Below are 15,461 nucleotides of genomic sequence, written 5' to 3' on the forward strand. Positions count from 1 at the left end.
AGGCAGAGAGAGAAGCTTTATGGATTTCCACCAAATTACATCATGAAATGAGACTGTTTGTTTAGCTCTAAACTTAGAATCTTATCTTACATTTTTACATTTGTGTCATGTCATAAAAAGGTGACTGACAAACAGTGCCATTTAAACAACAATACAATTACAGCCCAAATAAAATCACAGCATAGATGTTAAAAAAGCCACGGGGTTCAAAATCCCAGCAGTGGACCTCAGTGATGCCTGGAGTTCCTCAGCAGACCCCAGCAGTGAACCCACTGACTGTAATCATCATTCCTCCCCATGGCTATAATGTAGGAAGGAATAAAAATGCTCCACACCCAGAGGATATTCCTAAGGTAAGGCATAGTAGCGTTACAGACTGCCTCCTGGGTGCCACCCACTCATTCCGTGTGCAAACACACAGCCCAGTCCAAACCATCAATCACAGTCCCACTTTATTAGATAGGCACCAACTTCTACAGTAGCCAAACCAGCCAGCCCTAGCGGTCAGTAGCCAGATTACAGCAGTATCAGCCTGCCATCTTGAGGGCCATTTGAACGCTGTATCAGCACCCAATGAGTGGACCTTCGGAGATCAGAGCAGATCCCAGCAGTGGACCACAGTCTGTAAAGCCTGGACATATGCTGTGGAGAAAACATATCACTCGTGAGCATAGCAGGCTATCAGTGGGAACAGTGAATACTAAGCTAGATGGGAAGGCTCCTCTGCTCCGGTCCCCAACAGGAGCAGTGTGGTGAAAAGCGGGTACCTTTGGGGTTGTTGTGAAACACACAGTTGTTGGCGCAGGTGTCTGGGTGGCTCTCCCAGAAAGAGCCACAGCAGCATAGGGGGGGCAGGTCATGTCCTGGCTCAGGAAACAGCTGTCTCAGCTGGGCTCGCAGTGCATTTATCTGCCTGAAGAGCATAGAACTCATCCTTTATTCAAATAAACCGGAGTATAATGATGCACTTGTGGTATTTACCTCGTAGTCTTGGGTATATGTGGATGCCTTCTCCTCCCCTCTCCGGTCTCTGCTGCCGCCTCCTGTCTGAGGGTGTGCTGGATCTGCTGCTCCCTTTGCTCTAGGCTCTCCTGGGCCCTGGACAGGAGCTGGGCCTCCACCAGCTTCCTCTCCTCGTCCAGGCGCACTTGCTCCTTCTGGCCCTTCAGGCTACAGACCCACAGCACACATCAAGAGACTGGTGTGAAAACATGCTTTCTGTAAACATTATTTTCATGCAGGTCTAATAAAACTATATAAGTATACTATAAGTGTACTATTATTGTAACAGTCCTCTAATAGACCTCTGAAACTGTGAATACTACCTCCTCTCACCCTCACCACTGTAACTGATCTATTGCAGGATTATGGTTTTTGGGATACTTAAGATCTTCTATGGTCCTAAAAGCCCATCACAGCATCACTGCAGACTTACATTCTATCATAACATTTAGTGATGCGCTTTTGAACATGCAGAGACACTCTAGGTCTGATATGTCTGGTGGATCAGGTGCAAAAGTGTGACAGGTGTGGTGGGTGGATGGGGTAATACCTTGCTGTCTTCCGTAAGTGCTTCTTGTGCTCTTGGTTCTCCTTGACATTTTGTCTGTCTTTGCTCAGAAAAAGCCGCCGCTGCATCAGGATGTGGGTCTGCCTCTGCACAAACACACACACGCATAAACACAGTCATAAAGCATACTGACTTACTGACTTATGGATCTTATTCTTTAGACAGAAAAGTGAAGTGTGTGTGGCACCTCTCTGCGGAGCTCCTCTGTGTGGTCTATTGGCCACAGCACCATGCCTCTCCTGTTGCACAATGGCCTGTCTGGACTCTGCTCTGGTCCACTTTCCTGACAGCACAACATAAATAAATAGTTACAAACTTTCAATTCTACAAGCAATTTCCCTTACACTAACCTGTGGTATCAGATGGGGTTGTACCATTAATTAAGGCCTAATCATGACAATTATGAAACTGAACAGTCCTGCCCACTTCGAAGTCAGCTCTGGTTCCGGACTCTGATCCCAGAAGCAAATTTTCCATTCATTTTGCCCATAAACTTTTCAAAAAATTCAAAAATAAAAAGTTCAAAGGCATCGCAGAGGATAACCAGCTACCTTCTTACTAATATCCATTGTTGTTTTAAGTCCAAGAGTCGATAGATTGTTTTAATGACAGAAAGAAAGAGCTTTTACATAAAATTCTCTATTAGTCAACTATCGGTAATACAAATTTTGGTTGACTAAGACTCCATTGACCGATTAATCGACTAAATGACTGAAGGCCTACAGCCCTACCGTGTTCACATTTGAGTTGATTAAACAGACAGATAACTGATAAATTGACAGGTAACTTTAATGTTTAGTAACATGTCAGATGAATTTTTCTAAACTGTCCACTCATCTGTAGTCTTAATGTCCCCCTCATACTCTCGTTAGGTGCAAGCGCATATTTGTGTTTTTTTGCTATTTATTAGGGCTGTCGTTTAGTCAATTAATTACTCAATGAAGTCTTACTTGATTTTAACATTTTAATTGCTCGACGAATCATGTTATTTAGATTATACAGATTTATATGGGATAACAACAGAAAGGAGGACTGAGCGAGTTAGCTGAAGAGTCGGTATTTTTCTGGTACTAAAATCATGATTCACCAGTTTAATCTGTCTTTATACAATATACACTGTTTCCTAGTATTTTTTTTTCTGCACAAACAGTTGTTTTTGCATGAACTCCCGTGAGGTGTAGTCTTGTGAGTGCAGTTTGAGTCAGGTACAAAGAGATACGTAATACTTTTGACAGCTTTTGCCACACCCCCTTTTCAGTCGACTAATCAATCAGCTGGACAGGTCTTTAGTTGACCAAGGATTTTTTTTTAGTGGACTACAGCCCTAGCTATTTCTAAGTCTTTAGTTTAATTTGTGTACTCAGATGCACCCCTTCCAAGAGAGCTGTAAGGCTGAGACCTTCAGATGGACCCGATGTGCTTGTTTAGTGCAGATCAGGTTTGGTTTGGCTTTCACATTTCCACAAATGAGGCATGGAAACGCACCAGAGTTCACTTTAATTAGTGCAGGCACACCCTGAGGCATATGAACAGCCATGCTCTACAGGTTCCCTTTTAACAGTACAAAAATAATGATTATTTATGTTTATGTAGTCACCTTTTTATAACTGTCATATTGTATTTTTTTCATAAACGAGCCTCAGTATTGCATAGATGCAATGTTTTCTGTGCCCTTTAAAAAAAGGCTTAACTATGTAGAATATGCCATCTTTGCTTCAACACTCATAACACAAACATGCATCAACATAAGCTTAACTTGTAAAGCTGATTTACAGGAAGTATTTTTTGGACTTACATTTGTAACAGTAATTGTCAAGCTAGGGAATTCCATACCTGTTAGCTAACCAGCATGTAGTACATTGAGGAAAAACTACTATGATTTACACTGATTATTATTATTGATTTTAGTTATTGATTATTTGACAAATAAAAATATAAGAAACACCCTTATTTTGTTGAAATCATGTTTGAAGTATAAAAAGTTTTTTCTTGTGTGTAAATTGTGCCAACCTTTTGGATAGGATTCTCCCTAGTGTAATGTCATCAATGTTTTACAACTCAATATGTTTTTCAACATATTTTTCCACTATTCTTCTCAAAACGCTTGTTGATTGGTGTAAAACTATAAGCAACTATAAGTAAAAACCATACGCACTTTAATCCTCTGATATATTTTCTCTGTTACCTTGTGCTGGGTGAGTGTACCGTGTCTGCATGGAACTTCATCACCATTGCCCATGTGAGTGGCTTCTTCCTGTGTGTCAGAGAGGAACTTTGATATAAAAGTCATATCAAACCTAGTCAGAGAGTGTGAAAGAGGAAGAGGCCTCACATGAGCGCTGACCGGAGGCTCCTGGGGCTCCAGGGGACAGGCCAGACGACGCCGAACCGACCAAGCACCACACTGGAAAATAACGGCAGAATACAATTTTGGCATATCACATGGTCATTAGAGCTGCAAGATTAATCGCAATCAATATCACAATTTAAATAGACCCTAGTTTGTAGTTTCGATCTTTACATGTTTCCCAAATCATGCAGCCCTAATGGTCATATATCATTACTCCATATTGTATTGTATATATATGTATATCATATATTGAGCGTTGAGCTAATATTGTTTAATGTGGAAAGGCCCAGTAACTTCGGGCTCAATAATTTGGGAAAAACATCTAATTGCAATTTTTCTGATGTGCATAGTGTTTGCAATTAGATCGTTTTTTTCCCATTCAAATTTTGATTATATTGCAATTCATCATGCAGTCCTACAGTAACTACAGAGATGATGACCATTAACCAGATCTGAACACCATTTACAAAAGGTCCAATATGAATTTTATCCTCAGCCAATTCTCTGAATTGCTGTGATGAGCAGATATTTAGAACGAAATATTGTCTATTAATATAGGAGAAATTTAGAGATACATATATAGAGCAGTTATTGGATATACTGAAGTCACTTTAACTGCTGTTTATTCTTGTCCATATGTTGCACGTTCATAACCACAGTCAGAGACACTTACTGTTTCTTTTGGAGCTTTATAGCTTCTCTTACTCTTGATCTTGATGCTCTTGAACTCTTCAGCACTTTCATTTAATTTCGCCATTATGGGAAAAATAAAGGTGTATCTTATCTTACTATATGAAAAATCCTCTAATCTCACAGACACCAGTATTAGCAGAGAAATTGTTCGTGCTTCACTTAAAGTGCTTATGACAGATGTGATGTGACGTATGTAGAAGCAATTCCATATCTGTTACCTAGCAACCAAAATGTTATCAAGGGCCAAATCTTGTTAATATTACATAATAGTTATGATTTGCCCAATAAAAATAGATGAAAACACTTTTATTTTTAAAAAATAAAGGTTTAAACAGAAAAATGCCTTCCTTGTTTGTAAATTGTCTGTATTTAGGATGGAATTTTCTGTTTTGATAATGTAGATAGAGAAATTCTGTTTTACAACTCACTGCTGCTTCCTGTATTTTCGTACTTTCCTTTTATACAATTTTTTCCCACAAATTGCCACTTAACTGATGTAGAACTTTGATAAATATTTAGTACAGGTACTATTACACCAAACCAAGAAATAATAAGAAAAACGTGCAAACCAGTCATGTGCATTTTTAACAGATTTTAGCTTGACTAAAGGGCTAGGACAACTTTGACATGTTCTATCTTACATGAATTCTTATTAGATTTGCAATTTACTTGTTTTCTAAATACAGATTAAGTTCATTACGCACGTGTTTATAATGGCCAAATGTGTTGTGGTGATATAATACCTGAGCTGTCCCCTGTGTATCACCATCACTCGGGCTGCTCTCATCTGCTTTTGAAGCCGATCGCACCTGCAACACCAGAGTAGGCCTTTAGTCGTTCAGTCGATTAATCTGTTGATGGAGTCTTAGTCGACCAGAATTTGTATTCGTTGACTAATCAAGTTATTTTGATGATAATGATTTATATAAGAAACAACAGAAAGGGTAGTGAGTGAGACACTGTGAGTGAACTGTAGGGCTGCAGTCAATTAAAGAAACTCTTGGTTGACTAAAGACATGTCCTGCAGATTGATTAGTCGCCTAAAAAGGGGGTGTGGCAAAAGCTCTCAAAACTATTACATCCTGCATCTCTGTGTATGTGATCTGAATTGCACAAACAAGACTACATACAAAAACAGCTATTTATTCGGAAAAAAGTACTAGGAAACAATTTATGTATATAAAGACAGATTCAACTTGTTAATTATGAGTTTGAGGGGTTTTTTTTTACATATAAAACACCAAAAACAACCAAGTCTTCCACTAACTAACTCACTAACCTCTGCTATTGTCCCACGTAAATCCTTCTAAATAAAATGATTAGTCGACTAACACTTTTTGGCTGACTAAGACTCCAGTGACTGATTAATCGACTTAATGCCTAAAGGACTACTGTCCTAGTTAGCTTTAAGGTTAGGTAGTTTTTGGTATTCATAAGTAAAAGCAGATTAAACTAAATACATTGTTTATATTCCTTACGTCACATTACATACAATTCCTAGTATTTTTCTGCATTGTGAAACCAGAGTCTTACATACAGCTCCTTTAAAGGTGCAACTTTTTTGGTAGAGGGCATGCTATCTGCTTGTCTAAATTTTTTCACTATGACTTGAATGTTTCCTAGTATGGCAGCAAACTTGGAGATATGGAGACACAGCAGGTACAGTTTGGATCTGTGGAGAGTAAGTCATAGTATTTTTGATCAATAGAAACAATTGTAATTGAATTATCCAAGATGGATACATTTACGGCTGCATAAGGGAACATTCTATGCACAGCAATAACCTAAGCACATGGCAGACGCTCCGCCAGAAAAGTACAGTGTTACTTTTCTTCTGGTAATACAGTACAGTATACCTTTCCTTTAAAAGTACTATACTGCACAAAATGGACTTGTGAGCTTTAAGTCATGTTAGAATGTTGTTACCTCCTGAAAAACATACCCAGAGTTGTCTTGTGTTTCATTTACACATGTTTGAGTAACCCTTTATTACTGGCCTGGCCTATATTTCCAAAGCTCAAAATGCTCTGTTCCATCTTGTGATGTCATGAAGCGGTAGTTTTCAAGTTAACAGCCACCGTTTACTTTTTGTTTAGTAGAGACAGAAATTCTAGGGAAATTATCCAGATGATTCTAGTGAAGGTGTATGGAGTTTAAAAACACAGTGGAGAACTTCCTGTATTACCACATGACATGAGTGTTTTCAGTTTGAGAGAAAAACTCAGCCTAAATATGCAGGGTTTGTGTGTTAAACATGTGTGAATGAAACAAAACACAACTCCAGGTATATTTGTGATGAGGAAACAACATTATAACAGATCAGAAAATAGCTTAATATCGACCCTTTAAGGTTTAAGGTTTTAAAGGACATAGCTGCGTGAGTTGACCTGTGGCTGCGCTCCGGCTCTCTCCCTCCTCCTGAGCCTCTCCTGTTGGGCCACACGGACGCGTACATTCTCCTGGAACACAAGGAGGTTCTGCTCGCTCCTCTTCCTCCTCTCCTCCTGCAGCTCCTCTGTCAGAGATGCCTGGGCCTAGAGGACACGGGCTGCATATTAAAGTGCCTCTACTTTGCAACCTTTAGCCTCTTTCACTCAGTCCTTCATTTCAAAACAGGCAATACATTTAAAACTCACTGCACATGCTTGAAAAAGTAGGTTGGCCATCACCATCTGTCAGAAGAGCACAGCACTGTGTAAAATGTCTTTATAAGGGACTACTTGAAAGATTGCCTGAATCTCTCACTCGTTTGTTAAACTCTGAACACAAGATCTCACTTTTCACTGTTTAAATCTAAAAAATGGCTGCACTAGAAATAAAATGAGAAAAAAGTTTTTGGTTATTTTGCATCCCACAAATGGAATACATTTCAAGGACATTCAAAACTGGATACATTGGTGCCACTAATGCACTTTAATAATCTGGTGATAAACATTTATAATCACACCTCTACCTCTTTTTAATATTTTAAATGGACCTATGCAGTTTTGTTTTTCTTGTCAGTATTTTGTATTTGTTTGCCTTGTTTGTATTGAGAAGGCACTCATGAAAAAGAGTCTGGTGCTCTCACTGGGCTCTTCTTGTATAAAGATAAATGAAATTTAAAAATGAAATTTGACAGGTTTTATAGCTCTTATTAATTACTGCAATGTTAATTTATTCTTAATTGCAAAAACATTGGAAATGGACAATTATTTATGTTATAATTTGGTCTTTTGGTTGTCTAGACGATTATCCAATTAGAAAGCAGAATGAGTCTCACATGAGTCTTTCATTTTCATTTGCCAGTTTCAATGCTGAAATCCAGTTGGTTTAAACCTTAAAATGGGACTAAACATCTAAACTCCGCCCACAACCACATTTTAAATAAAGCTGCTAAACTGGGCGGTACCTGGAAGACTAAGGAGGAGGCCCTTTCCGAAACGGCTTCCTACTTCCTTTTCCTACCCCCCTTCAACACTATATTGACTTAATACATATTGACCCCAAAAATATATTACCATATATTGAATGAGTCACATTTTCTTGGCACTACTGGGACATTTTTGGTAATTTCTTGACTATGTGATACTGCAAAATGTTGGATTGTCACTGTATAGTTACTGTATTGCATTTTAGTTTTTTAGTTACAGAATACTATTTACCATTTTGTGACATATTTTGTTACATGGGTCAAACAGAGTACCGTAACTGTTAGTATTCAGAATGTCTATTTTGGGTACATGTATTCAGTTACTTTCCAACACTGCTTATATGCTTTGTTTTATATATTTTAACATATTTTAACATTAAGAGCTGCCACGGCAAGTGTATATCTCCACTGTGAGACCAATAAAAGTATACCGTTATATCAAAATGCAAAATTTTTGAGCTTTGCATCAGTCGTGAGCTGTGCTATGGGGTATGCCTCTTCCGTACGAGTGAGGGCAGTGCGTCCAAAACCGAAGCTCAGAATACTTTAATGAAGGAATCACCACTCAGCTGAGAAGGAGCTCAGTGAGAACTTAGTAGAAGTGGGTAGGAAAAGGGAGGATTTATTGGATTCAGAAAGAGCTGAAGAGAGAGAGGAAGAAGGGCAGGGTCTGGACGTATGAGGAACAGTGTGATTGGTCCCAGCAGGTATCCACACTTATAACACCGCCCCTGCAGCCAGGACAGAGTTCCCATAGTTTGCTTGAAATCATTTTCCAGGACTTTTCCAAAACTTTTGAAGGACATTTTTAGTTACATAATCACAGCATCTACAAGCAGGTCCCCCCCTTTTTATGCAGTTTTTATATTATAGGTGAAGTCTAAGCCCAAGGCTTAGTTCACAATTATTACAAATTAATTACGCACCAAGGTAAACACAGGTATATTTTGCTATGTAGATTATTCAAAATATTTTCTTGAACTCAAATTAGATGAACACATGTAAACTCAATCATAATAACTTTGAATAAACAAGAAAGTAAGTAGGGCTATGATTCTTCACATTTGAATGGTACTTTGTCAGTGTAGTGTTGAATTTGTAACACAGAAAAATAAAGGACATGTGACACCAAGGTGCCACCAACCAGTTAAGAAGAAAGACATGTAGGGAGGCTGGAGGAAATTACACCTATGTTGTACAAGACTTCTTGAGGGGGACTCAAGAAATTTGGTACAAAATAGGTGTAATTTCCTGTATTTTGGTGGATTTTTACCTCTGATAAGTAATAATAATAATAATAATAATAATAATAATAATAATAATGCATTTTACTTATAAGCGCCTTTCAAAACACCCAAGAACACTGAACAAGATAAAAATTAGATAAAAACATACAAATACAATAAAACATGACAAGAAACTGATTGATAAAAGATGTGTGATTGGTTAAAAGAGGTAGGACAGTCTGAACAAGTGAGTTTTGAGTCTGGATTTGAAGAGTGGAAGAAAGTCTAAGGTGAGGAGATCAGGAGGGAGAGAGTTCCAAAGCTGGGGGGCAGAGCGGCTGAAAGCCCTGTTCCCCATGGTCACAAGTCGGGCAGAGGGTACAGTGAGCTGAAGAGAGGAGGAGGAGCGGAGAGTGCAGGCAGGAGCAGCAATGTGGAGGAGGTCAGATATGTATGAAGGGGCTAGGTTGTGTATTGCTTTGAAGGTGGTAATTAGTATTTTGAAGTTAATTCTCTGTTTTATGGGGAGCCAGTGGAGTTGTTGTAGGACGGGGGTGATGTGGTGGATAATGGGGATCTGTGTTATGACCCGGGCTGCAGAAGTGACACTAATAAGTGACAGTGAAAGCCTCTATTATTAATTCAGCAAAGCAAAGTGTGAAGACATTTTTAAGGACAAGATATATATATTTTCCTGGCCTTTTTTTTTCTAATGGCCCATGCATTTTCCATGTCTGGAAAACAGGAAAATTACGGTATTTACCAGGTTTTACAGGACACGTGGGAACCCTGCAGGTGTTTATAAGCAGAAACACCAGGCTATAATCAGGGCAGTCTTTCATGATGCCACCAACTACTTCAAATCGCAGAAGTCACTAGAAGCAGCACAAACTCACATTTAGATGTTTTTGAACAGAAAGCTGCAAATGTATCTAGTATGTGCTGAAGTTGCCTAAAATTTCTAGGGATAGTAAAAAATGCTATTCAGACACTATATACCGGTACATAGTTTAGTAGCAAAAAATTGGTTTAGTGTTTAAATCCACTCTTTCTGATCGGAATCGTCACTACCTAAGCCCCAGCACCTGCAGCCAATCATAGACAGGCACTTGTCAATGTGCTGTTCATCTAATGAGAATGAGAAAAGACTTGTATGTGTCCTCTATCTGCAGGTTAAGCCACTGGCAAAGCAGGTTCACTTGTTATTGTAGTACATTGTTCCTTTAAGGTGACTAGCTCCATACTCACAGCCGGATGCTTCCACAGCTCCGCGCCGCTTTCCACCCAGGCTCCCACCGCCACGGCCGCCTGATTCCTGTGGGCTAAAATCCGGCTACCCAGGGCCACTCTGCCAGGCACTGTAGTCTTTCGGTTTGTCGAAGTCATCGTTAAACATTTCCATGCACCGCACAGGGCACTGAACAGCAGCTTTAGGGGGTAGGATGTAGGGTCATACTCCACTCTCCGCTTCTTTCTTCAGGGGAACATCCGGGAACTGCAGAGCGGGCTTGGGGAGTTTGTTTGGCGCCTCATGGGGACATTTTGCCGCTGGAAAAACACTTCAAAATCATTACTCAAACCAACCAAAAATGTGCGAAGTTTTGCTTAAGTAGTTTTAATGCATGGAAAACATTGAACATTAAAATAAAAATTGACATTTTTCGTCTTTACTAAAAAATAAATAAATAAATAATAATAATAACATGCACGTGGCAAAACACTGTTAGAAACCGGATCTAAAGTCATAGACTGGTACCATCAGAGCTGTGCTTCAGTTTTGGATGGGACCGAGGCTCTTTGACCTCGCTGACCCCGGGGACAGCTCTACCCAAGACGGTCAGGTCTCTGTGTGTATTTGTGCCGCGTGGCCCAGCGGAGATCCTGGAGATAAGCTCTGGATGCAACCGCTGGCGCTGTGAGTGTAATGTAGGTGAACGCACCTTTAGACTTCCATGACTCCATAGGCTAGCCAGCATTAATGTGCACAATAGCGTGAAGTGTAACAGTATAACCCAAGTCAAAATACGCCATTATAGTGTATGGGTGAGGTTGCAATTTTTAATTCATCTTAAGCGCTAGTTAAACAGCCCTCAACATAAATATACCTTGTTTCTAGTCGGCGGAGTTAGCGCTGTGCACTTCCTGTTTTGTTTACAACTTTTTTTTAACAACTTGAGAGCAAGGGGCAGGGCAGGACCAGGAAACGGGGACCAGGGACAGGTAAAGGGGCCAGGTTGAGCTCTCGTGTTTTTCACAGACGTAGTATCGGAACCATGTCGGACTCTGAGTCGGACTGTGACTGCACGGGCTATGAGGAAGACAGCCACAAAGACATCGTGAGTACCGCGGCCACACAGACAAGCACCAGGACAAACATCAAACATGGCCATTATAGTGTATGGGTGAGGCTGTAGGAGTGTGCATGGAGCTATTGTGTGGCCGTGAAACCATTAACTAACTCGCATTCAGTGACAGGCTCCAGTGGAGCTTATTGCTAACTTTGCTTTCTAATGTTGGGTTTTGTCTTCAGGCCTTTTTGGACCACAACTTTGTCATAATGAACCCTCAGACTCCAGGTAAGAAGCATCATCAGTAACCTGAGCAGTTTGTACTAAAACAAAGCTCAGATTAATGTCTAACGTGAGTAATGTTGATGACATCATCTGCAAAGTATCAAAATGGACCCGCCTCATGTGGGACACGGACACAGTGTCCCTGTGTCTGGCTGTGAAAGACATGGTGCGTGTGTCAGCATTGCTCTCTCAGACACCGCCATCTGGCATCTCTTTTATTGGCCCTGATCTTAAATATGACAAGTGACCGTAGCACCCTGATCTCATAATAACAAGTGCACTTACAATAAAACATAATGTCTTTGCTTCACTGCTCAGCACTGACCGGTCATTTTAGTCACTTGAGTGTGGGTGACTTTGCAGGTGGTGATGTCTCCTGTCCTGTGTGAAAATGGTTTAATCCTTGTCAATGAGCAAAGTGGTAGCCTAAATTAGGAACAAAAAGTGGTGTGAAGGTGCATAAATGTGTTTACGGGCATTAATCACATTGTGAGGATGGTATATGTGAGCATGTATTTGACCTTGCATTCTGTTTTGCAGATGATGTGTTTGAGTACTGGGCCCAGATCTCTCCGGAGAATAAGAAGAAAGCGGGACATCTGATGAAGATCTGTGCCTTCTGGCTCCCCATCCTGCTGCACCCAGATGAAGCCAGCACTGTGACCTGCTGGGCCTCTCAAGTGGGCCTGGTGGAGCCCAAGTACGCAGCTCTCTCTCGTCTGTGTCCACCTCTCTCGTCTGTGTCCACCTCTCTCGTCTGTGTCCACCTCTCTCGTCTGTGTCCACCTCTCTCGTCTGTGTCCACCTCTCTCCTCTGTATATGCTTTACATACATGTTTATTAATTCTGCAGTAGGAATGTCACCATAATGCCTTTTATGATTATTGTTAAGACACATTAAAATTCTAAGATTTTGATGATTATTGACCCCATAATGAAACAACAGTGAAATCTTCCATTCACTTTAGCCACTGGTTCTGGTCTCAAGCACATTTGGGCTTTTTCCGAATTCGTCAAATTGGCTACAAAGCTCCTAGCTCCTTAAGGCAAACCGGATGTACGTCACCATCTGCAATGAGTTGAGTTAGGAAGGAGTTAGGTAAAGGAGCCTGTATGCATCTTTTCACAACTCCTTTAGCATAGGAACCTTGTCAAGCTTCCCTGAGGGTTTCCTAGCATTACCGATCTCTGCACAGAGAGTTTGTAATGCAGTAAGTTTAATTGCTTCAGACATTATACAGTACAACTATTTGGATAAATCCAGCTTCATATAAGAATGACAATAATGCTTTTCATCACAGCTTCACAAGCTTTATTTGTAGACTACATAATGAAAAGGAAAAACCTGCACACATTGTTTACAATTATAGAAACCAAACTTTAAGTCAGATGGCTAATTTGAATAAACTCCGCTCTATGCTGCGCTGCAAACAGACTAAAGGATCGGATTTGATGGAATAGTTGCTGTGACAGAGGACAGAGCAGAGACTCCAGCTGATTGTGAGTCTGAAGGATATTTAATCTGTTCTGTGCATGGAGGTGATTTACGTTTAAACTTTACAGAGTCATAGAACATACAGAATGTGAGGTTTATTGCAGAGTGTTTTAATTTAACAGCAGAACAAACACTGGGGGGATTTCAGTACACAGTCATGTCGATATTTTCATTCAAATCAGAGCAGTAGATGAGAATGAGGAGCTCAGTTTTGTAGGCGGTGTAGTTTTTTTTTTTAATTTGACAGCTGTAGGGACACGTGACAGCTCAGTTCCTGCCCCTGGTTAGAATGGTTGGATTCTCCAAATTCAACTGAAGCTCCTTCTCCTATCTGCCAAGGACTCTTATGGTTGACCCTGTCACATACCTCTAAAAGTAAAAGAGTTAGCGGCTAGGAACTAGGAGCTAGTAGCTATGATTTGACAAATTCAAAAAGAGCTTGGGTCTTAATGTCGGCCTGGGTCTCTATGCTCTGGGCTCCAGGGGCGGCGTTAACTCATGTTTCCTTAAGGTATGGTTTAGATTTGATTCATTTAAGTGTACTTTTTAATCATTAAGTAGTGAGATATTATTTTGTTTACATCTACTTTTAGCCGCCATCTATCTTATCTATCTCACTCTCTCTCCACACTGGTGCTCATTACGGTCTATCTTTCTACCTTTATCTCCCTCTTTTTATCTCTTTCTGACTTTCTGCCTCTTTCTTTGTGTATCTTTCTGCCTTTCTGTTTTTCACTGTCTGTCTGTCTGTCTGTCTGTGTCTCTCTCTCTCTCTCTCTCTCTCTCTCTTTGTCTCTGTCTTTCTTTGTCTCTGTCTTTCTCTCTTTCCCCCCCTTTCCCTTTCTCTCTGTCTTTCTCTGTCTCTTGCGCTTACTCTCTGACACCTTTAACCCTTCTTCTGATACCTCCTCTTCCTTCTCTCTCTCCCCACAGTAAAGACATGAATCTGAGGCACATCCACAAGATTGAGATTATGGAGGCCATCCTACGTGCCCTGGTGAAGGGGACTGTGAGTATCACTTTGAACAGAGCTCAACAACAACAGTGTTAAGTGTCTGAGGGCGCATTTTTATCTTTCAGCTGAAAAGGGCTCAAACTAAACAAGCTGTGGGGATAAGCAACCGATTTTACATGGTGAGTCCTGTGTACAAGTCCTATATAATATTATCGTGATTCATGACCAGTGTTGGGCATCTTACTTCAAAAATGTAATTAGTTATAGTTACAAGTTACTTCTCCCAAAAAGTAACTGAGTTAGTAACTCAGTTACTTTTTGGATTGTGTTACTTTTTGAATGTGATTCTTGTATGTTTGTCAGTTCATTTTTCAGTCTTGTTGGAAATTCTACTGGACGTGTTTTAAAATGTGAACTTTGTGTTTTAATAATAGGATTCTGTTCAAATTGCAAAGGTAATCAGAAATGGGATATTTTTCCCAAATCCTTCGACCATAACCAGGAAAGGTACAGTTTGAGTACGTTCGATACGTTCAAGTGTAGTCTGAATTGAAATAACTTACTTGTGTTTCTAAAATCGTCCCAGATATTGTTTTGTAGTATCATATTGTGGCATGTATAATTATTCAGATTCCGATGACTTTATTAATCCCACCAGGGGCAATTTGTTTGAGCAGTAAAAAGACAAGTGGCAAACATTCAACACATGGGGCAATTCTGAGCGAAGATGAGGTTTGAGGTGCGTTACAAAAGGAAGTCAAGTCTCTCTGCTGCACTCCGCAGCAGCCCCTCTGTAAAGGACCAATAAAAGCAACACAAATGGAAGGAACAAGAGTTCTCTACTGGCCTCAGATCCACTAGGAAACTTGGCAGAACTATTGTGACCCCTGTGTGACCCCTGTGTGACCCCTGTGTGACCCCTGTGTGAACCCTGTGTGAACCCTGTGTGAACCCTGTCTGAACCCTGTCTGAACCCTGTCTGAACCCTGTCTGACGCCTGTCTGCAGCACTCCCCAGAGGTGTTGGAGAATGCACTGCAGTGGCTGGAGCGCACAGGAGAGCCCAACATCCGTCCCCGCGTCCTGGAGCTGGGCCCATTGGACGTCTGCTTCAAGGCTCTGCACCTCATCTTTGTCGAGTGTAATGTAGCCTCACTATGTCAGATGCCCTCCCATCCTTTTGTATCC

At 40.5% G+C, this 15,461-nt stretch overlaps 2 protein-coding genes across 3 annotated transcripts in view; one reads left to right on the top strand and one right to left on the bottom strand.

Moving 5' to 3' along the window:
• ccdc15 (coiled-coil domain containing 15) lies at positions 1-11,281 on the bottom strand. 2 transcript variants are annotated; one of them, XM_055226325.1, is made up of 11 exons: positions 11,008-11,281; positions 10,500-10,799; positions 7,001-7,147; positions 5,357-5,422; positions 3,903-3,974; positions 3,756-3,824; positions 1,758-1,853; positions 1,553-1,656; positions 982-1,170; positions 768-913; positions 1-642 (listed from the first exon to the last, which is right to left on the bottom strand). In XM_055226325.1, the coding sequence occupies exons 2-11, from the start codon at positions 10,635-10,637 to the stop codon at positions 593-595; spliced, it is 1,077 nt and encodes a 358-aa protein (XP_055082300.1). In that variant the 5' UTR covers positions 10,638-10,799; positions 11,008-11,281; the 3' UTR covers positions 1-592. The 2 variants fall into 2 exon arrangements, with proteins under 2 accessions (XP_055082300.1, XP_055082301.1); XM_055226326.1 differs by having other exon boundaries at positions 552-642; positions 11,192-11,281.
• ttc3 (tetratricopeptide repeat domain 3) overlaps positions 10,541-15,461 on the top strand; it is a 26,893-nt gene continuing 21,972 nt past the window's right edge. Inside the window, exons 1-7 of the mRNA XM_033979019.2 lie at positions 10,541-10,622; positions 11,509-11,587; positions 11,782-11,827; positions 12,365-12,524; positions 14,253-14,328; positions 14,400-14,453; positions 15,282-15,414. Of these exons, the coding sequence (XP_033834910.1) occupies positions 11,525-11,587; positions 11,782-11,827; positions 12,365-12,524; positions 14,253-14,328; positions 14,400-14,453; positions 15,282-15,414 (532 nt within the window). The 5' untranslated portion in view covers positions 10,541-10,622; positions 11,509-11,524. The remainder of the gene's footprint in view (positions 10,623-11,508; positions 11,588-11,781; positions 11,828-12,364; positions 12,525-14,252; positions 14,329-14,399; positions 14,454-15,281; positions 15,415-15,461) is intronic.

The sequence above is a fragment of the Periophthalmus magnuspinnatus genome, chromosome 14 (genome assembly GCF_009829125.3).
Source record: "Periophthalmus magnuspinnatus isolate fPerMag1 chromosome 14, fPerMag1.2.pri, whole genome shotgun sequence".
In the NCBI taxonomy this organism is placed as follows: Eukaryota; Metazoa; Chordata; class Actinopteri; order Gobiiformes; family Gobiidae; genus Periophthalmus; species Periophthalmus magnuspinnatus.

Coding starts and splice junctions, on each gene's coding strand:
- ccdc15 (XM_055226325.1), bottom strand. CDS start 10,637: ATGACTTCGACAAACCGAAAGACTACAGTGCCTGGCAGAGTGGCCCTG. Junction 1,854..3,755: donor GTACACTCACCCAGCACAAG/GTAACAGAGAAA, acceptor TTGTGCTGTCAG/GAAAGTGGACCAGAGCAGAG. Junction 1,657..1,757: donor CAGAGGAGCTCCGCAGAGAG/GTGCCACACACA, acceptor GTGTTTGTGCAG/AGGCAGACCCACATCCTGAT.